This window comes from Pleurodeles waltl, chromosome 2_2 (assembly GCF_031143425.1).
Source record: "Pleurodeles waltl isolate 20211129_DDA chromosome 2_2, aPleWal1.hap1.20221129, whole genome shotgun sequence".
Lineage (NCBI taxonomy): Eukaryota > Metazoa > Chordata > Amphibia > Caudata > Salamandridae > Pleurodeles > Pleurodeles waltl.
The window spans coordinates 296539827-296562023 of record NC_090439.1 but is presented as its reverse complement, the minus strand read 5'-3'; the positions used below and the strand labels follow the sequence as shown (position 1 = coordinate 296562023).

At 43.5% G+C, this 22197-nt stretch overlaps 1 protein-coding gene across 3 annotated transcripts in view; it reads left to right on the top strand.

The window, feature by feature from the left end:
• The window catches only part of TBC1D7 (TBC1 domain family member 7), a 159722-nt gene that overhangs the window by 116500 nt on the left and 21025 nt on the right, over window positions 1–22197 (top strand). For all 3 annotated transcript variants that reach the window (XM_069219742.1, XM_069219740.1, XM_069219741.1), the window contains one exon: window positions 21381–21526. In XM_069219742.1, coding sequence (XP_069075843.1) covers window positions 21381–21526 — 146 coding nt within the window. The remainder of the gene's footprint in view (window positions 1–21380; window positions 21527–22197) is intronic.

The window sequence follows — 22197 nt, the reverse complement described above, 5'->3', positions numbered from 1 at the left end:
GGGGCTTGGTGCACGAAGACCAATGTGGGTTCATGCCAGGTCGTAGTACGTCCTTTAATCTGCATCGATGTTCTGCATGAAACTAAGGCAATGGAGTCGGAATTGGCGCTGGTGTCTCTCGACTTGGAGAAAGTGTTTGACACAGTGGAGTTGGAATATTTATTGGAGGTGTTGCGGGGCATGGACTCTGGCTCCGGCTTTTGCGCCTGGGTTCGATTATTGTACAATGCCCAGACAGCTCGTGTGCATGTAGGGGGAGAGACATCAACTGTTTGGGAGATGGGTAGGGGTACACGACAGGGGTGCCCGCTCTCGCCTCTCCTGTTTGCCCTGGCTGTGGAGCCTTTGGCGATTTGGCTTCGTGAGGATATGGTGCAGTGGGGGATCCCGGTGGGTTGGGCTGTACACGTAATTTCCATGTATGCTGATGATCAATATCAATATGAAAATATTACTTCTGTTCCCTCTGGGGCCTCTTGTTGGGGTACCTCCGGTCGGGCTCCCTGGGGTGGGGTTGCGCTGGGAAGAAGAGTATTTTCGGTACCTGGGTATCTTATTGTTGCTAACTCTGTGGATGTGTACAATAAAAACAATGCTGGGCAGGTGGTAGCAGCCCTGGAGCGCTCTGTTACTTTCTGGAATAAGTTGCCTCTCTCCTTTATGGGTCGGGCCGCTTTAGCAAAGATGGTGTTTTTGCCCCAGTGCCTTTATCTGGTACAGAACTCCTTTTATCCGCTGCCTGCTCTGCTTTTTAGACGCCTGGATAGCCTGTTGATTTCCCTAGTTTGGGCGGGCAGGCAAAGTAGGTTGGCGCTGTCTGTCCTGAAGAGTGACCTAGAGGGGGGAGGACTGGCGATCCCCAACATCAGATGTTATTATTATGCAGCTATGCTCAGTGTGCAGCGAAATGGATGTCAGCGGTTGATAATTGGGAGAAGAGGTTGTATGCTGTTATGTGCGATGGGCGGTCTCTGGCGCACATTCTCATGTCTGGGGGTAGATCTGATCCCGCTGCACCTCATCTGGGGAGGACGACTGCTGGGATTTGGGAACAGGTAGTTAAACAGGTGCTCCGGCTGGCCGCCTTTGATATGGAATTAAGGATATGGGATCTGTCTCCGTTTCGGGTTATGGCAAGGACAATGTTGATGGAGGCCTGGCGATTGGGTGGTTGTGAGGTGGTCGGTGATCTTTTCCCTAAGGGTGAATTTCTTTCATTTCCTGATGCTCAGGATTTGATTGAGTTGAGCTCTGGCTAGTTTCTGCAATATGCAAAACTTGAGAGTGTGACCCGCGAAATCTGGGACAGTTTCCCGATGGCCCGTAAGGCCTCCTCATTTTTTAATGGTCTTCTTAATTGGGGCGAGGATACGCACCTGATCACTCGGTTCTACAAGGCACTACGGTAGGATCAACCGGGTGTGATTAGATCAGGACATAAGGCGTTGGAAGTTGATTTGGGCCTGCCTATTGAGGATGCTGACTGGGATGCGGCCTTATCATTGGTCCGAACGGTTTCCTGTAATCATAGGTTTATACTTTTGCATTTCAACTTTGTGCACAGGACATATATCACTCCCAGTAAGCTAAATAAGATTGACCCAGGTCGATGGGCTTGTTGTCCTCGATCTGGTGAGCTTGGTGTTTAATTTCTGCATATGGCTTGATCCTGTAGAGCTGGACACATTTCTGGCAGGAGGTGATGGTGGCGAATGCCGAGGCTACTGAGCTTGAATAGGAGGCCACTCCGTTGTCTTGTCTCCTGGGTCTGGTGCGCAGGCCACCGGGTAGGGGGGTTGTCTATAGGATGGTACAGTTAGCGTTAGTTTTGGCCAACCGTAGAGTAGCGATTGGTTGGATAAGTGCGCGGACTCCTGTGACTTCTACTTGGCTGCAGGATCTGCTGGAGTGGAGGCCTGCGTAGGAGCAACACATGCGGTTCACTGATGAGGAGGACGCAGGTTCTGTGAGTAGCAATGGGGCAGTGGGGGATGGGGATACTTACTTTCCCTCTTTGCACTTGTGACGACCGAATGTGGAGTTGATCTATCTCGACTTGATTATGTTATCTAATGTCTGGTCTCATCAGGATGTGGGATGGGTTTTTTGGGATTGAGGACGGGATTGGGGATGTAATTATGCCTTCACTGAGGAAGCAATGCTGTGTGAGCCCCTTGGGCATCATTATATGTCAGTGATATCTTGCTCCGCTGTTACCTGCACTGTGTTGAATCTTTATGTTGGTTTGTAATTTTTCAATTGAAAAATAAAAACAGATTTTAAAAAAACTAAAAAGAAACAAAAAAGAAACTTTGGAATTCCACCCGGAAATCAGATTTATAAGATTAGATGGGATTCTCTTCAAGAGGTTCACATCCAGAACAGTGGCTCCCCTATTGAAAGAGAGTTTAAGGAACCTGATGCTCCCCTGGCCATTGTTTTAGAAGCTTAGGTTGCTTGATGAATTATTTGGAGAAGCCTTTTCTTGCAGATAGCTGTGAGAAAGGCTGTGTGTGCCATTGAAAATTGAATTAGGCCCATTTAACCCACCTTGTCGGTGTGTGTCAGGAGAGTCATACCAGGGCCACTCGAATTATGCGATTGTGCAGTGGTGGCAATTTTCTCATAGTTATAGATTTGCTGGAGTTGCCACACAATCCATTATTTGCCGCATAGATTGCAGATTCTACTAAAAAAAACTGTTTCTAGCTCTAACAGTTCCAAAGTTACTAAAAATGCAGTAACAAGTCTTACCGCTTCATGTTGTCACGTGGGCTCTCATTATCCTAAATGAGACTACTGGATTTCTAGGCAGCAGGATCGTTCACGGTGTGGGGGACTGAGTCGGACCCACTTGGAAAGACCTCTGTCACCCTAAACTCGGTTTTGCTCCGGCTAACTAGCAGTGCCTCATTTCTCCAAAAGGGAAGAGATAATTAGGCAGCCGAGCGCATGACATCTTCGGAACTTCTCAGGGAAGTCGTGGTCACTCAGATCCAAACCAACTCTCTCATTTACAATATGATCTCATATACAAATGACAAAGGCAGTGTAAGTTTTATATAATGTTTTAATAAAACGACTGCATTTTAGATATTAAGGCGTGAGCCGCAATAACCAGAACCAGACAACACAGTAGGATTGAAATAGTCACGAGGAGAGTGAAACATAAGAATAACGCTATCATGGTGTTTAACAATTTCTACTCTCTCTCAGCTAGTTCTATTTCGAGCACAGCATGTTAAGCTACTAACTTGCCTTTCTGAATCCCTGGGGAGACATCAGCCCTCATACCTGAGCAAAGGCCTGTGATCTGGTTCAGCATCTGCAACGAGGCAGTTAGCATCTAGTTGTGGTTCCCTGGTCGGAATCTCCTTCTTGCATGTATTGGGACAAGGAAGTGTTTATATAACTAACATGTCAGCGTGATCACAAAATGTCCCTACGCAGGAATGCCAAAGACTAAACTCCTACCACGTCTATCGGCAATGTACCAGACTGTATCCTTGACTAAAGCACAGAGTGAACAGGAATGTGTTATGGAGAACTCCAGTGCTGAAGTAGGCTAAACAGTGTGATATAAAAAATAAAACAAGACCGTAGAACTGGTTATTTGAAAAATAACAGTACGAAGCCGAATAAAAGCATTTAGAGCAAAGTGCACAGAGGCTCTAAGCTGCGAGCAAAGGAATAAAATACATCCAGGGCAAAATGCACAAAGGCCTAAAGCCTGAAGCTAATGCGCAAAGGATATGTAAAACTGACCACACTACAATGTGAGGCCCTTTAAATAGGTCAACTGGTCACCCTCTTCTTGCTTATTGTGAAATTTTGGTGTTAAACTGGTACTAATAAGGTACAACCAATGCCCAGACAGTGTTACCAAGCTTAAAAATGATGAAATACTGAAGTAATACTTTTTGAAATTCTGCTGCATCATGCCGCATAATTTTCCTTTTCTTGTCTCATAATTTACTGAACTATGCCATATAATTTGGCCCCCTCCTGCTGCATAATTCCAGTGGCCCTGGTCATACCAAGATGGTGGCCTCTTGTTCATGAAAATCAATATTCTAGGGCTTCTGATAATAACAATAAACAAGGATATCCTACGTGTTTCCCTCTGGAAGCGTTGACTCCATATAACAAAGACGTGGTAACAGTATGTTCACAGTTTCGACCAGTGAGAGCAAACCTTTTAAATTACTGTAGAGATTAAGGCACATTTGTTATCTAGAGAACTGTGGATTTTCTCATGACCCCTAGTAGTTAAAGGCGATGTAACCACTAACTCTTCCTTGGTGAAGAGAAGGAAATGATAAAGGAAACAAAGTTACACTATGATTGATAGCAGTGACAGCAAATGTTAGAATTAATTAAAATAAACTATAGTAAGGTATTATAAAACAAGATGGTTGTCTCTACTGTGATGAATTGGATATGTAATAATATAGTTTACAAAACATGTTTTGAAAAAATTACCTTTCAAAAACGTGTGTGTACATTTTATATATATCTATGTGTGTGTGTGTGTGTGTGTGTGTGTGTGTGTGTGTGTGCAAAGAGTGATTGATCGGAAACAGGTATAATACAAACCATACAAATAATTAAAAAGGGAAGTCTAAATTCATAAAAGATGTTTAGTTCAAAATAATAAACTACATAGAAAAAGGTTGTCAAAGTAACATGTTTTCGAAAAATGTAAGAAAATACGTTTTGGCAAATTATTTTATCACATTGAACTGTGATAAAGTCAGAACCTCTTTTGATCATAATGTAACCTTTACTAAAATAAATGTATTGAGTTTGCCATGGTGATGGTAGCCAAATATTGTCATGCAACCGATCATATTTAACAGAATCTCTTGTTCATAGGCTACTGCGGTCATGATAGATTCACTTACCACTTGTCCCACTTGGCTGCCTACCGCCCTTCTTTAACTGGAACCTGGTTTCTACGCATCAGGAATATTCCCTCTTTCTTTTAAAGTACATAACTGTGGAACTGGTGCATCATTTTAGAGATAGTGTCTTTTGCCTTGTCTTTTATGGGGCAATAGGATGAAACTGGCAATTATTCCTTGATTGCGAAATTTCTTTTACAACACTAGCAGGAATGGCATGAACAGACATGAAAAGAGGCAACAATGGTCTGTAGTGATGCACATCCTGTTTGTCTTCCAAAAATTTCAAGGTTTATGTGTTCATAGGCTACAACACACCTGTTGCCCTGATGTGAATGATATAGCCAGAAACATTTCTGTTTAGATTACTGATACTAACATAAAGTAGCAGAGCACTCTAATTAAAGGTGTGTTAATAATCAAAGGTCAAGAGTATAAGTTAATATTTTACTATCAGTTAAATAGACATATACATTGAATAAAAAGGACACTGTATTACAATTCGATAGAAATGCATCAATCTACATAGAATCCAACTTTCTCCTGCATTATTTTAACATAAAACATAGTCCTTGAGATGAATGACGATTTATATCCATCATGTTGTAGAAGTTGTGAACTGTATAAATGTTCTTAGTCAAGTCGAAGATTCAGCTGACACATGTTTCGTCCCTCATTAGAGCGTTCTTGAAGGCAGCAAACTGTACCACATATACTATACTCAAAGATAACAACAAATTATATTTCTGATCAATACCAGTACTCGACAGTAAACGCACTCTAGGTATCGCTTACAAGCCGAGGGACATGCTTGCTCCGTGTAGACTATAATCATAAGGCTTATCAAGGCTCTTCATTCAATATCCAAACACATCTGTCTAGTACCTAGGTTTGCCACATAGGAGTTCGGACGTACCACCTCACTGACTTGTATTGATTTGAAACATAACTCTTTGTGTTTTTCGATTCTAAAACCAGGATTTTCATCACTGTTCCTATGGAGGCTCTTTGACCTATATACCTCATAACTTTGAGTTACCGGAAACATACTTACCTTAGAGGAGGATGCTATTAGGATCCATATCCATTTTTCATTACCTTTGAGTAACTTTTATGCGGTACAGTTTGCTGCCTTGAAGAAGTCTCTCATCAGGGACAAAACACGTGTCGGCTGAACCTTCGACTTGACTAAGAACATTTACACAGATCACAACTTCTACAGCTTGATGGATATGAATCATCATTTATTTTGGGATAAACAGAACTCTTTATGTGAACCAGAGTGGGTTTAGAGGCGCCTTGCTTGTCTATTGGTGGACAATATATCAGTCCTATCTCTGAGAACCCATCTAACTGACTCTGCAACAGGTCCCGGTGCTACCTGCGTTGCTTGGTGGGGCTCTACATGATTTATAGCTCACCTGTTGGGACAAGTCATAAGTTTTGTATATAAATATATTTGTGCTCACACTGATACAACCATTATTTTTTACTATTTGGTTACTAATTAAATTTGGCACAAGCATTAGTCTGTCTCATACAATCTACACACTGGATGGATTAGGACAAAGCTGCGTACTCCTCCCATTTGTATTGTTTGGATACAGCAAATCCAAGTGCAGGGTTCCACAATGCAAATTGCTCTCCCCCTAGGATGGTAAACAAACAAATTAAGAACCTGTTCTATTCTGAAAATCAGATGATAGATCATTCATCTCTGATTAACTCCATGGCATTTGGGCCAGAGAAGGTGGCCTTTACATGAATGTTGAGCAATAATACCCTGTAATGTGTTAATTGTTAACCTGGCCCGGGTGTTATCAGTCATTCATTATCATGAGAACAGAAACTGGATATAGTTTATTGTGAAGCTCTGCGCACAGCATAAGGCTTGAAAAACGTTATGAGCCCGTATGGAAGCCGTTCTTCATTCCCACTAGTGAAAGCATTGTAGTTTTTGAAAATAATGAATTTGTTAAAGGTAATGGTAAGGTTTTAATTAATTGTCAATAGATAATTACTTAAATTCAGCATTGAGAGAACAGAGAAATGCTCTGCTATTTTCAGCTGAGGACTAATGCAGAATTATTCCTCCCCTTTCTCCCATGACTCCCAGAAGGTTATCTCATCTTCCACCCAAACCCAAGGCAGTTCTGTCTTATTCCCTAGAATTGTTGTCAGACAAACAACTGTCCAAGGCAAGCTAAGACAGGTAGTTGGTGTGGGCACTAACTATATCACCATTCCATGAGTTCAGAGGTTGCCATACTTGCAATGATTTCTATGAGGAAATCAAGAGATTAAGCTGGCTGTACACTTAATCTGAGAAGAGCTTTTCTTTTTTTTAATTACTCCGTTGATAATCATCTTATAACAGGTGGCTTCAGCATTGTGATGTTGAAACATAGATTGGAGCATAATGCTTTCAGATGAGCAATGTCCTCCTAAAATGTTGATTGTCTCCAGTTATTTTCCTGTCTTTGTATGTTCTGCTTGTTTTTAATATGTTCTAAGGTATCCCAGTTGCTGATGACTTTGACTTATAAGAACTAGTTTTGAAAGGAGCACAGCATTATATGTGGTTCTTCAAAATATGGTAGATATTGAGATGGGTGATAATATGTGTTGGGGCTAAAAGTGTCTGGGGGGGCTGATTAGTTCTTCTTGGAGTTTTCGAAGGATATCCTTAAAGAAGCAGAAAGTAGCTTTCATCTCTTTTTCTTGCCCTTTATGTGGGGAAGTGGCATTTGTGATGGTGAAGGAGGTGGCTATATGATCAGTCCAGGAATATGGTGGCTGGCATTGAATGTTCGGGGATTCAAAGCAATTGGGGTCCAGGCCATTGCCTTTGAAGTGAGTCAAGATAGTGATATGTATTTTAATTTGATGATGTTGAGTACATCCTTCATGATTTTTGATGCTGGAGTCACTGGCCAGATTGAAGTCTCTGGGTAAGGTGGGATTTTTGGATGAAGATAGAGGAGTGGAGGTGTAATATTTCTTATGTGAAGTTCTTCAATGTACTAGGTGATCTGTAGATGAGATGAAAGGTGGCTGTTTTGCACATAAAGGGGGAAAGTGGTAGTAAGGAGCTGTGATTACTTAGGTGTGGCCATGTCGCAGATGACGCAGGGCTAAGTTTACTTGTGTATAATTATGAGCCTCCCTCCATTGATCCAGGGAGAAGGAGGACTTCAGAAATGTATGTTGAGAAGGGTTTGCATCACTTTTCTGTGATGAAAAGAAAAGTGCATCTAGGTTGTTGTGTGCGATAATGTGAGGGCGTGACTTACTGCTGGATGTGGTCAAATGAGCATGATTTGAAGATGGTGTGATGTGGGTATCAAACTACATTCATGGTGTCATTAAACAAGAAGGGGCTGCTGGCCAGGTGCACTTCTTGTAGAAAGAGGAGTGCTTTCATACTCTGTTCATCTCACTACACACTACACAAAAGTATCAGGAACTCGGAGAGTGTAACACAGAGCAACTGGCTCCCAGAGAGGATGCTCCCTCTTCACCATTCCACCTCCCTTAATCTGAAGTACCATGGTGTATTTTTCAACATAGGTGCAGCTGCACCTCTTCCTTCCCTCCCCCTTGGTCTGCTAGCCACTAGCAGGCACTGTTTGTCTCTCCCACAGTTCAGGTCCACTGTAGGCCACACTCAGGTTTTCTGTTCTTCAGTGTTTGTCCTCTCAAGGTGGGGTAAGACATGCTGGCTGCAGATGCGTTATGTGGCTGCTCCACCCCTTCAGCACAGATTCAGTCAGCGCAGCCATGTCTAGAGGAAGCGATAGGTGTGCGGCGGTCTTTAGTCCTCTTACGGATACACTGCATTAGCAGCGGATGGGCCCACGAGTTGCGACAATATTTCCTTCTTCCTTGAATGAGTAATTCATAGATTCAGCAGCTTAATCTTCCCTGGATTGAGGCGCCAGTGCACTTAATTCAGCAGCAGTGCCTTGGACTGATCACGCAAACATTAGTGCATCAGCAGGCATAACATTACTTGGGTGCATAGTGTCAAGTGTCTGAGGCAGTAGCTTAATTTCTAGCGGAGTAGCCAGCACGGGGCCACATTAGGCAGTTGCCATGGGGCTAGCCACGGTGTAAGTCTGTTTGTGCACACGTGGGACAAGTGCCACAAGCTTACATAGGTCTCTTCTTCTGTGGAGCAGCACGCTGTGGCACACTTTGGACAAATGCAAATGTCACAGCGGCAACAGCAGAGTAAATTCAAGGACATGTAGCAAGTACAAAGATTTTGTGATTTAGTGATAGTTTCATCTTCAGCAGTGCAGGCTTATTGGCACTCTTGAGCAATTGCCACTGCTGCAACAGTAGGGTCAACAAGGCCATCTGCCCGGGCACACTTTGAGATTGCTGCAGCTCCTCTGTTTCGGCAGTAGTGCTCGGCTCTGAATTTGAAGCACACCAGTCACTCTTTCACAATTCTGTCCATGAGCCTGACAGTTCCACAGAACCTGGGTCAACAGTTGTTGACCACACCAGAACTCTGCTCCTCATGCAGGATTGGCTTGCTTCTTATCCTTCTTTCAGGCAGGGTCCTCCAGGAATTCCAGGGCAAATAACAGATCTTCTTTCAGGCCAGACTCCAGGTGATGCCCCCTCACCTCTAGGGAACTGGATGTGTGGTCAACCCTAGCTGTGGATGCTGAGTATTTCTGGGCACTGTATGGGACAACCCCTCCACTGCCGAAGACATCATGGAACTGGAGCAACACGTGGATCAGCAGCTCCCACTCCTATGCAGGTAGAGCAGACCAGGGAGGTGTATTCTCTGTCTGCACATTTAGAACCAGTTTGGATCAATTCTTATTCCATTTGTATTTCTCAGGCTGTCTTCCAGCCTCGGCCTTTGTCTAGAGTGCTGCTCCTCGCAGCAGTCGTCTCTAGGTCTGAGTACCCACACCAGAGGCACAAGAAAGTGTGAGCATACTCTGCCTGGTGACCATAGCCACACCTGACAGTGACAAGTAACAGAGACACAAGCCCTCCCCCTTTCTAAAGAACCTTTCACACTCTGACTACAGGAGCTGCAGTCAAAGCCTTCACCCCTACCATGCACCAGATAGCAGTATTTACAGAGACTAATTAACAGCTGTCTGCATCAAAATGACCTACTTGAATTTCTAAGGGCAGTTTCATTCCCCACTCCGTCATCTAGGTCCCAACCCTCAAGTCTCAGGATTGTTAGCAATACATTTTCACTGTCTGTGAAATTCACCTTGTGCACACGAACAGGCCCAAAATAGATCCCACAGACCTCCTTCCCTCTGGTTTAGACATGCACAATATGTGCAAAATGCAAAACACACACACATACACTTGGGATATCCGGGTAGGGATCTGGGTTTATGAGTAACTTTACAGGAATGGGCCAGTGAGCCATCACTCCTGTGCCTCAGATACAAATATCTGGTCACATTTAGAACACTAAAACACTGTATGCTGCCACCACCAAGTTGCACACTTGAACCTGTGACAAGGTGTAGTCCTCTGTCACTATATAGAGCACTCTTGGTATGCCCCTCCAGGACAAGTCCAGGAGTAAAATCACGCCAAGGGACCGACCTAGGCCTTCGTACACATGCTAGATTGTTGTGAGGCTCGGGCCAATAATCCAAAACCCATTATAGCAGATACAGCAATTTGACACTCTGCTGGACACATGACTATACACCTTGCAGGAGAGAGTCCCGTCCCACAGAGAAGGGGGTATACCAATGAGAGGTAGGCTGGTGCTGTTGGTAGTATTAGAGGTGAGGGTATGGTGAGCATGTTTGCAGGGTGTAGGTGTGAGAATGGGAATGGTGTGTATAGTAGTATTTGAGAGAGACATGATGATGTGTGGCATACCATGGCAGAGGGGTTTCTGGCCCTAGAGTCTTCAAGCCCAAAAATAGTTTTGGTGGGCAATTAGTGATATTACTTCCTGTATAGACGGATGCTGAGAAATGGAGGAGTGTCAGTTCCTGTTGATATGAATCCTGTGAAGCACAGAGATGTCTTCTTGTTGGGATGGATGCTGTAACTCATTGCTCATTTGCACACAAGTGTTTTCACAAGTGATTCAAATCTTGAATATTTATCTATAATACAGTCATCTGTGCTTCTAACTTTTGTGATTCCGTCCTGGACTGTAGTTTACTACTTTTCCTTCTGTAAAGAACACCTATTTTTGATGTAAAAAGTATCATAAACCTATTTAGTCAAATAAATCCATTTATGCACAATATTTCTCTCACTCTACACTGCAATGATAAGCTTTGGCCTCCATCATTTTTTAGTGTGCTTGGCTTGTGCGTTTGTCAGCACTTGAAGCATGCCAACGTTTTTGTGTAACAGCTTACATCATGAGCATGGCCATTCACTTTCTGCTGTGACTACTCTGGAAGTTCCTGTTCCTAGTGACTTGTAAATTGTTCTCTCAAGAAGCTACTACACTCGGTGCTCTGAAACAAATGTTTGTTTTTGTAAAACGGTGTTTAAAAAACACAGCTTAAATGTTCTTTTATCATTATTCTTGTGTGACTCCAGGAAAATGACACATTTGACATTTCATGTTGGGTTTTCTGTTAAAACTTCTGCAAAGAACATTGGCAAAACCAAAAGGTGTAATCTAGGCGCTTTGCTGATGTTTTTTTTTGCTATAAATTTATGGGATGTGCATTTACTGCAACCAATTAAATTAAGAAAAGTGATAAGCATCAGAGTCCCATTTCTTGCCATAACATCCAAGCTGGTGAGACTCTGAAATTTCATAAGTTCAGGAAGGCAGTGGGGGGGCTTTTTATTGGTTAAACACATATATGGTCCTTCTGCCGAATGTCATCTACACACTCGTTAACATCCTCTCCTCTGCTGGCATGCAGCTTCTACTTTCCATCTCAGACAAGACCTCCAACACATGAAAGAGGTTTGCCGCCTTCATGACCAAAGTCACTAGCCAGATGAAAGCCAACAGTCACAAGATCAACACAGACACGACAGAAGTAATGATCTTCGGCAAGATCACTTCACCAAGGGACTACAACTGGTGGCCAGCCAAGCTCAGACCCACACCCAGCGCCCACACCACGAGCCTCAGGATCATCATGACCAGAAAACTGGACATGACCGCACTAGTAAACGCAAACACTGCATCCTTCTTCTACAACCTGAAGATACTGAGGTATATCTTCAAATGGCCCCCAGCAACACCATAAAAACCGTCATTCTTGCCCTAGTCACCAGCAAATATTACTATGGGGAACACCCCAGTGCTTAATTTGTGCTTGTTGTTTCCGGTGCTGAGCACCGGCACTTATTTTTGAGGGCCGGAGCTTTCTTCTGCCTCAAGCATTTGCTGCGAGCAAAAAACACATATGGTAAAAACGGAGGAAGGGAAAAACAAAAAAGTGTCATAAAGGAAGAAAGTAGAAAGCGGCCAGAGTGAGCCAAAGGGGCAGGGGCTGGCTTTATACGGACTGAAGCGGTGCGCGATGGCTTCAGGATTACGCCACCTCAGTATTCCGTGTTCCCACATTTAACAGCAGCAGTCCCGGGTTTAAGAAGGGGATTTTGAGCACTGGCACATTTTTATTTACAAATTAAGCACTGGAACGCCCTGTACCCCAGAATCACCAAGCCCCATCACCAAGCAACTCCCCAGAAGACTACAAACCATCCAGAACTCTGCAGCACAATTCTCCTCAGCCTCCCTCACAGAACTCGCATCACGCCACACCTCAGGGAGCTCCCCTGGCACGCCAGACACAAACGTGCTCATTTCAGACTCCTCACACATTCAGGGCAGTACACAACTTGGGCCCCACCTAACTGAACAGTTGCATCTCCTCCCACCAACCAGACACCGCTTTTCCTCAGGACTCCTACTCGCACACACCCCACGCATATAGACAACCCATTAGGGGAATGAGCATTCTCTTGCACTGCTCCCAAAGAATGGAAAACCCTCCTACTCCACATCAGAGCCTCTTCTAATCCTCCATTCCATAAGTAGCTGAAGACCTTGCCTTTCAGTTAACCGTTTGGTTAGTCACACACACCTGCTCAGCGCCAGGATACCCTTGCAAGCCATAGAGCCCTTTACAAATACATATAACGTATGTCTACATGCCAACATTGTGCAACAAGAAATAGGAGATAAAAAAGGGAATTCATTTTTCCCATTCACAAACATTGAAACATAGGTGGGAAACAGCTAAAATAAAATCATTTTGTGTGTTTAAAAGTTGGGAGTCTCCGTCCCGAATCCGGTCTGTTGGCATGCATGAACTGGACATTGTAATTTGTTCTTTAAGAGACGTGTTAAATGGAATCTCGAATATGCAGTGGCATAAGCATTTCAGGTAAAAGGACAACAGTTTAGCTGTGAAAATGGCATGATGTAGTAAACTTCCCTGGTGGTGAAGGGGGGGGGAGGAGAGAATGTATAATACCTCTGGGGTATAAAAAAAGTAATTTAGAGATGCTGGTAATCAGTATAAGGAAGGTTACTAACAGCTGCCCAGTCATTCCTGCAGCATTCTGATATTCCACTAGATGGCAGTATATGGTAGTTGCAAGGCATTTTCCTCACACAGTAAGCGTTAGTATTTGGGGAAATGCACATTCTTTGTTTCCTTCTTGTGTTTGTATATTATGCAGTCACGAGAGCATCCCCACATTGCTTTACTTTTGTAGGTTGCCCTGCACAATCCTCTTTGGCTGTGATCGTATCTGGGAAGATTTGTTCAAATCCAGTCTTTTTCGTGGTTTGTTAGTCTTCGTAATATTAGTTACTCAAAAATATTTACTACTCTAACTGTGCTGTCCTTGACAGGCTAATTAATGTTGCTCTTGCGTCTTTCTTTCCCCTTAATCTACCTGTTGTTATACTGCCTCCTAACTGCACAACCGAAAACGGGTGTTGTTCGGCAGTGCTTAATTTGCAACATAGTGACTGCCGGGGCTCATAACTCTGCTCAAAAGATAGCGGCCGGTATTAAATGTTCATTGCCTAATACAAAGGCTGAGCAGTGCAGAATCCACCTCATGCCTCTTTAATCCACTGCTAGACACTCCCTGCCCCTTTATCTCCCTCTTGAACGCTCCTGCTTTCTCCCTTGTAGGCGTTTTTTCCGTCTGTTCTTCCTTATTTCCCGTTTGTGTGTTTTCCCCTCTGTTGCTCACAGGGAATGTTTGATAAGAAATGCGTGCTGATAGGCCCCTCCGGCAACCACAGGCTCAAATTAAGCACTAGCTGTTCAAAACGCTGGATTAATTCTAGAGCAGTGTTCCCAGTCTGTGGTCTGGGGACCCCTGGGGGTCCGTAAAGCCGCCTTAGGAGGTCCACGACTGCTTAGAAAATTAAATAATATTAACAGATTAGGTCCCCAGCTTTCAGTAATGACTCATTGGGGGGTCCCCGGATTCAAATAGTGATTCAGTGTTGGTCCCCTGTTCCAGTAATGATACAGTGGGGGTCCACAGAAGTCAGAAGGTTGGGAACCACTGTTCTAGAGCGAATTTGACTGCAATCTTGCAAATGCTCATCTACTTTAGCTACATCAAGGGAAAATGGGTCTATGTCTTGGTGTATTTCATAAATAACATAATTATTGGAAACAGTGATATGTACATAAAAAACAATTCAAGGACAATATAAATATGAGCATAAAATATGAGCATGAACTATATTACTAAAGTCACTGATGTGTATATTGCAGAGTGGCAGTAGCCACTCTGTAGTTTTAGTTAAGAGAAATAGGAATTCCTCAGAATTTTGCTTGGTAATAACTTTGCCACCGTTTGAAGAATCTCCACTGATGACGTAAATTTTCATGGTTGATTAATTAGGGGGGTGCAAAGAAAAAAGGGGGTTCTAAAACATGTTTTTCTTCCAATGCATTTTAATACACTTTTTACTCGAACGTAGCGGCAAAACGGCAGAACAAATTATAATGAAATTTGGCAGGATTAAAGATTATGGTTTGGAAATTTTCCTTTCTGCAATTTCGTGAAAATTCGTTCTGTAGTAATCAAGGACAAAAACCTGGGGATATGTTTGGCCTTGGTATACTCTAGTAATTTTGTGGAATACCACGGCACATGGTGAAGACAAAACATAATATTATGGAGTAATGACTGTCTGTACAAAGTTAAAAGACAGTCATGTTGTTTAGACCATACTTTGGCTGTTTTCTGGGTTTGGACCAGAGACTTACATTAGGCACTTTACAAAACTGCTAAAGTAAGGTAAAAATATTTATTTCTATATATATTTTTTTAAAGTAAGAGTACTGCTTTCCTCCCCAAGAAGTACCACAGTACCTTTTGAATTAAAAAAAAAAGTTGGCAAACAAAAATAAACAACAATTACTTTTTTATAGTTTGTCAGAAGCCCTTTTTTCATTTAATTTCAGTAGGTACATCCAAGATAGTACAGCGGTACTCTGTTACCTTTCATTTCTTCCTATAGGTTAAAAACACAGGATTAAAGTAGATCCCACGTGCAAAGCAGAAACTCAGACATTTTGCTGCTGGCTAAAAAGTCGATGGAAATTGTAGGCTGTGCCACACCACTCTCCAACATGCTATTTCATTCTGTGACACGCCACTCCAGTCTAGGATATGCCAGTCCACTCTAAGTGACTCCATGCCACTCAAGGATACACCACTCCAGTGTACAACATAGCACTCCACTGTATGGCATGCTACTACTCAAATGTACGTCAGTCTGCTCTAACCACCTCCACTGCAAGAGACTCTACGACACGTCTATGCCATTGCACTCGACTGTACTGTACGACATGCCACTCCACTGTCCCAAGTTAAATCATACAGAAAAAATTGGTATATGACAAAAGACAATCTGCGTCACTCCACTCCACTCCAGTCTACGGCCCATCACACCACTCTACGCCACTCAACTCTACACCACTCCACAGCAGAAAACTACTCCACTGTATGCCCCTCCACTGCATGACACACCACTTGGCAACACTCCACTCTGCGACACTGTACTCCAGTCTATGTCGCTCCGCGACACCATTCCACTCAATGCCACTCTGCGACACTCCATGATACGACGCTCCACGGCACCACACTCCGCAATACTACACTCAACAACACTCCACTCCATGATTTGAAACACATTTTTTTTTTTTAAATCAAAGAAAAAAGCAAATATTAATGCCAAGTTATAGTTACAAAAACATTTTTTTGTTTTTTGTATACAAAAACAACTTAAATTACACAACAATTAGAAATTCTAAAGTACTATAGCATGCACACCTCGATCCACACTGGTGTCAACTCCCTAGCCATAATACAACAACTAATTTGCGCCTTCAGTTCAATTCAGACTGGTTTTCTACAGCACATAGCTACTCTACTGGGCCCCCTAGTGCTTATTTTTGACAACCTCTCCAGATTACCTGCATGGACTCCAAGCAATCTCAGCCTTCAAAAAGTAAGTTTTGAGAAGTTTTCTAAAGACTGATTTAGACTGCTGACTTCTAATGGGGACAGGAAGGGCGTTCCAGAACCTAGGAGCCAGAAAGTCAAAGTCACGGACCCCACTTCTTGATCTTTTGACCTTGGACACTGACAAAAGCCACAGATTGCTAGAACAAATGACCTCCCAGGAACATAGGTGGCCAATAGGTTCCAGATAATGAGCAGGCATGTCCCATTAATGGCTGAGGCGCAATACACATGGCCTTGAAGAGAATTAGCTTTTCAACTGAGAGTCGGTGAAGGGCTACTATGGCAGGTCTGATAGATTGGTGCCTTGGAATTTTATGAAGGGTTCTGCCTAATACTTTCTGGAAAACCTTGAGACATTTTATCACATATTTTGGGCTTCCTAAGTAGAAGGAGTTCCTGTAATCTAAGCGTGGAGTTATTAGGCCCTGCAGCACTACCCTCCTCATGGAGTGTGGTAACATGTGTAGATACCTTCTGAGGGATCTAAGGACACTGAAACAGGATCCTCCAAGTTTTTAGGATTGAGTTTCCATAGTAAGTTAAGTAGTATTTAAAAGCCTAGAGTCTTGACTGCTGGGGCTGTTTTGGGGAATTCTCCAAGTTGTCCAGGTCATCCCAATTGTAACCATCTAGATTGGTTGTTCCCAATCACAAGTACCTCAGTTTTGTTGCCGTTGAGTTTCAGACAGCTTGCAGACATCCATTCTGAGACCTCTCTGAGGCAAGAATTAAATTGCATAGAGGTTAGACTAATCTCAGGGGTTCCTGCCATGATAATTTGAGTGTCATCTGCGTATGACTCGAAGGCAAGGCCATGAGATCGTACCATCTCTGTTAACAGCTGTACTGCAATGAGCCCTGGTGGACCCCACTATATAGGGAGTGGATGGTTGAATAGAATGAACCTTCACACACTTGGAAGCTCCTGTTTCCTAGGAAGGCTTCCAGCTGCTTAGTAGCATCCCCTGAAATTCCTACTTCATGCATTCTCTGGATGAGAATAGGATGCAACATCACGAAACGAAACTAAATGATGGAGGGAGCGTTGAAACTTTTCAAACAGTCACCCCCAGTCACAGATCTGGGTTTAATCCATCATTATTTTGCTCGCCACGTCACCCCAGTTTGGACCCAGCCATATGCAAATCAGTCTTGACCCTGTTCCCCATGGGAACAGTCCAGCCCGAACTGCCAGACCAGGTCCTCCCTGGACAGGAAACAAGCATCCTGGGACTGGTTTCAGGGTATCACCCTTCATCAGCCAGGCTGATGCTAAAGTTGTGCTAAGTGGGAAGGGTATGCCCAGACGTTGCTCACTGTGCCACTGGATTCAAGCTAGGGAGGACCTGGCCTGGCAGTTTGGGCTGGACTGTTCCCATGAGGAACAGGGTCAAGACTGATTTGAATATGGCTGGGTGCAAACTGGGGTGGCATGGTGAGCAAAAGAACGATGGATTAAACCCAGATCTGTGACTGGGTTGAGTGTTTACATTGTTCAGCACTCTGTCCATCATCCTTTTTATGTTGCTAAGGTTGCCCTAAGTGGGAAAGGTATGCCCAGACGTGGGTCCCTTGCTCACTGTGCCACTGGATTCAAGCTAGCCTGGCTGATGAAGGGTGATACCCTGAAACTGGTCCTAGGATGCTTGTTTCCGGTCCAGGGAGGACCTGGCCTGGCAGTTCGGGCTGGACTGGTCCCATGAGGAACATGGTCAAGACTGATTTGCATATTGCTGGGTCCAAACTGGGTTGGCATGGTGAGCAAAAGAATGATAGATTAAACCCAGATCTGTGACTGGGGGTGAGTGTTTGCATTGTTCAGCACTCCGTCCATCATCCTTTTTGTGTTGCTGACAATAGGATGCGACACAGTGTCAAACGCATCGCTAAGGTCTGGCGTTATCCTAGCTGCTGAGCCACCTTGATCTAAAATCGCATGAATTTCCTCAGTTGCAACCAGTAGCGCGGTCTCTGCTGCATCCCATTCTGAAGCCGGTCTGAGCAGGGTAGAGAAAATTGTGACTTTCTAGGAAGCTGGGCAGGTGTTTATTGACATGCTTTTCAATGATCTTGCTGACTGCTGGGAGCAAAGAAATAGGTCTGTAGCTTCCCATGCACTGCTTATATCCTTTCTTATTGCATCACGTATGCCACATTAAATCACAGCATTCATAGCAAAACTTATGACATCTCATATGACTTCATTTATGAGAGCAATGTGCATGATAGAGAGCTAAGTTATAATTAATGTAGTGTGGTTATCAAGTTAACAACACTGTACAGGGACCCAGTGGCCACCTCCTCCCATTCCCAGGTGCCCGCATTTGTTCAAATGATTTCCTTATCATGGTTGTGGCACCTCCTTTAAAATACTCTAGGTTGGATGCCCACGGAATACCTTCCATTTATTGTCTGGGTAGTTCGAACCCTGCTCTGGGGAGTAAAAGGATCCAAGATTTTCCTTCCCATGTTAGATAAGTCTTAGGGAGGGAGACCTCTCACTATCACATATCAAGAATTATAACCTGGTGTCCCTCCATGAAGAGATTAATGAGTGGGCCCACTTCCTAGATAGAATAGCTATGGATGTAAGATTTTACATGCATTTATATTTTGGAATGGAGAAAAGGAGAGCCTACCAGATCCCACATACACTGCCATGAAGGTGAGGAGGAGTGCTGTGTCCTTGGCAGGGTGGAAAAATAAACAGATGGGAGAAAGTTTCCAAGCTGGAACATTTTAAAAAATGAGACTCCCTAGGCATAACCAAATTGTGGGGGATGGCAGGCAAAGATATTTTTAAGAGGTTTTGCGATAGCTAGGATGACTATCATATGGAGAGAGTGGAATGCTCCAACTACACCCGGACGTGGTATACATTGATAATAAACTGTGTCAATTGGTTCGGGCTACCAGACTACTGTAAGGTGGACGGCATGGTACTGATTGATACACTTCCTTTAGGTCAATCTCCAGAATTTACAAAACCACACAATCTCACTAGCATGTTAGTCAAGCTCAGGCAAAAATATCAACCTGCCATAAGCAAACTGGAGTACAAGGAGACACGTGTACACTTCTGAGAGTGGCCATAGAATCTAGTCTCAGACTTATGTGATTAGTAAGATGTTATGTATATTTGTAAAGCGCACTGGGGGAAATAAATTCCTAATTTTTGTTATCACCCTATTTCTTGTTTTGAAATGTTGGCATGAAGGAACATGTTATGTGTATTTGTAAAGTGCTCTATCACCCGCAAGGGTATCCTGGGGCTGAGCAGGTGTACGTGCACCTAGCCGTACCTATTTTAGATTTGCTATTCGAAAAGCCAGGTCTTCAGCTTCTTGTGGAATTCAGGAAGAAAGGAAGCAGCTCTGGATGTGATTCCAAGCTTTAAGAGTGATGTAAGAGAGTACTCATCCTCCTGATCTGGTTCTGTGTATGTGTGGGATGATGGCGATTAGGAGTACTGCAGAATGGAGGTGTCCGAATGGTTGGTGGAAGGAGATGTGACTGTTCAGGTAGGTGGGGCATGGGTTGTGGAGTACATTGAATGTCTGTGTTAGGAGTTTGAATTGAACACATTTATATATTTTGGAAGCCAGTGTAGTTTGCAGAGGTGTGCTGTAATCGGAGCCCTGTATGGGAGGTTGAGGATGAGTCTGACTGTTGAGTTCTGGATGGGATCTAGTCTTCCTGTGAGTTGCTTGATGATCCTTGCATAGAGGTTGTTGGTGACTAGGACTTGAGTGATAGTTTTTCTTGTGTTACTTGAGAGCCATTTGAAGATCGTCGTCAGCATCTTCAGGTTGTGGAAGCAGGACGCACTGACGACATTGACTTGTGCAGTCATGTCCAGTTTGCTGTAAAGGATTATTCCTGAGGTTCCTGACGTGGGTGTGAGTCCAAGGTCAGCCGGCCACCAGCTGGACTTCCATGGGGATGTCTTCTTGCTGAAGGTCACTACTTCTATCTTGTCTCTGTTGAGCTTGAGGCAGTTGGCTTTCATCCAGTTACCAACTTCGGTCATGCAGTCGGTGAACTTGTTTCTTATGTTGGAGGTCTTGTCTGAGAAGTATGAGTTGGTTGTTGTCTGCATAGGAGAGGGAGTTGATGATGTGTGTGTGGATGACACTGGCCATTGGCCATGTATGTGTTGAAGAAGATGGGGTTGAGCGATGAACCTTGAGGGACTCTGCAGATGAGTTTGCAGGATTTCGATAAGTAAGATGCCAGTCTGAGAGCTTGTGTTCTATCCATTAGGAAGTAGCAGATCCAGCAAAGAGCGGGTCCTTGGATGTCAATCTTGTGCAGGCTCCTGTATGTATCAGATAAAAGAAAAAGAAAGGAACCTTTCTGCACAAGCAGAGCCGTTTTGGGGGCAGGTCTTAAGGGAGAGGTTTTATGGTTCCCTCAATGCAGTGTTTAGGATATAAATAGCTTTTACTGCCCTTTGGGCAGAGGTGAACATATGGGAATGTAGATTTAGCCAGGCATTTATTGCTCTCTACCCTCTAGGGTAAAGGTTGATGCAGCCAACATCTTTCATTAAAAAGTCATGGGAGGCATGATCTGTTGTATGCCTTCTGTGAAAGTTGTGTAATCGTGGATACCCCCGAAAAAAATCTTAAAATCTGGTCTCTCAGGTGTGACACTTGGAGCCAAGAATGAGACCTCCACGGGTAAGCATATTCATTCATCCTTTCAATTATTACTTTTTTTGGTCAAAATGGGTATATATTATTGAAGTAGGTTAACATTTTGTGTGTATCCTATTAAGCAATGTTTGGATGCCTTCTATGATAACATTTCTGTTCCTCACCCGAAAAACACTCAATGTATTGTATTCTTCTTCTTGGCTTTTTAGGCTTCAGCTTTGTTTTCATTGTTTAGTGTTATTTCAAACATATTAATGGAATTATAGTAAAAAAGGCTTATCTTGTTTATCTGTGTCATTATTTTGCATTCCTTTTCTAGCCAAAAACATTTGAGCATTTCTTGTCCCTGGAAGATAGCAGACTCGTGGCCCATCTTAAAACCTGCTCTGCTATGAACAAACTTCCACATGACCTGTGGTTTAAAAAGTGTTTTGCAGGTTGTTTGCCGGAGCCCAGTCTGCAAAGGTAAGACTTGTGTGATTTGTAATGGATTCCTTTGATTTGCCTTTTTAATCTGATGGTCACCGTTTTTGGGTAATCCATTCTGCTGAATCTCTCTAAAGGAGGGTAATAATGATTTTGAGTGCAAACAAGATTAAATTGTTGTTGCAAGCCCTCCCTTGTAAGCGCGCTGTTAGCAAATTGTTGTTGTGACCGGGATGTCTCAGGATGTGGAGATCCCTGAAGTGCCTCCGAAGAATTTCTTCCGTTCCCTACACAACCAGAGACAAACGCTTTCTAGCCACTGCAGCCACATTTCTTTAGTGTCTTTGCTTTTGGACACGGTCAGAGTTCCTAAGCAAGGGTGCCACTGGCACCAGAGAAATTGTGCTACGGCCATGAGCAGCATGACCATCCCAATAGTCAGTGTTTCCTCGTCTCGCCACCGTCTACAAACCCAGAGAATACGAGGAGCAACCCTTTATCTGCAGGACAGGAATCCCTATAAAATGCACACGTCTGGTCTCCACAGACATATAGATTTAAATTTCACGCGAAAGTGTGTTTTCCCATTCTGATAATGTATCAGAATAACTCTTGAAGCTCCTGTAATGTGGTTCTTCCTGGAAGTGAGTCAGCTGGCAAGTGGCATTTTCTTTTTCTGAAGCCAAAAGCAAATATTTTTCTCTACCTGT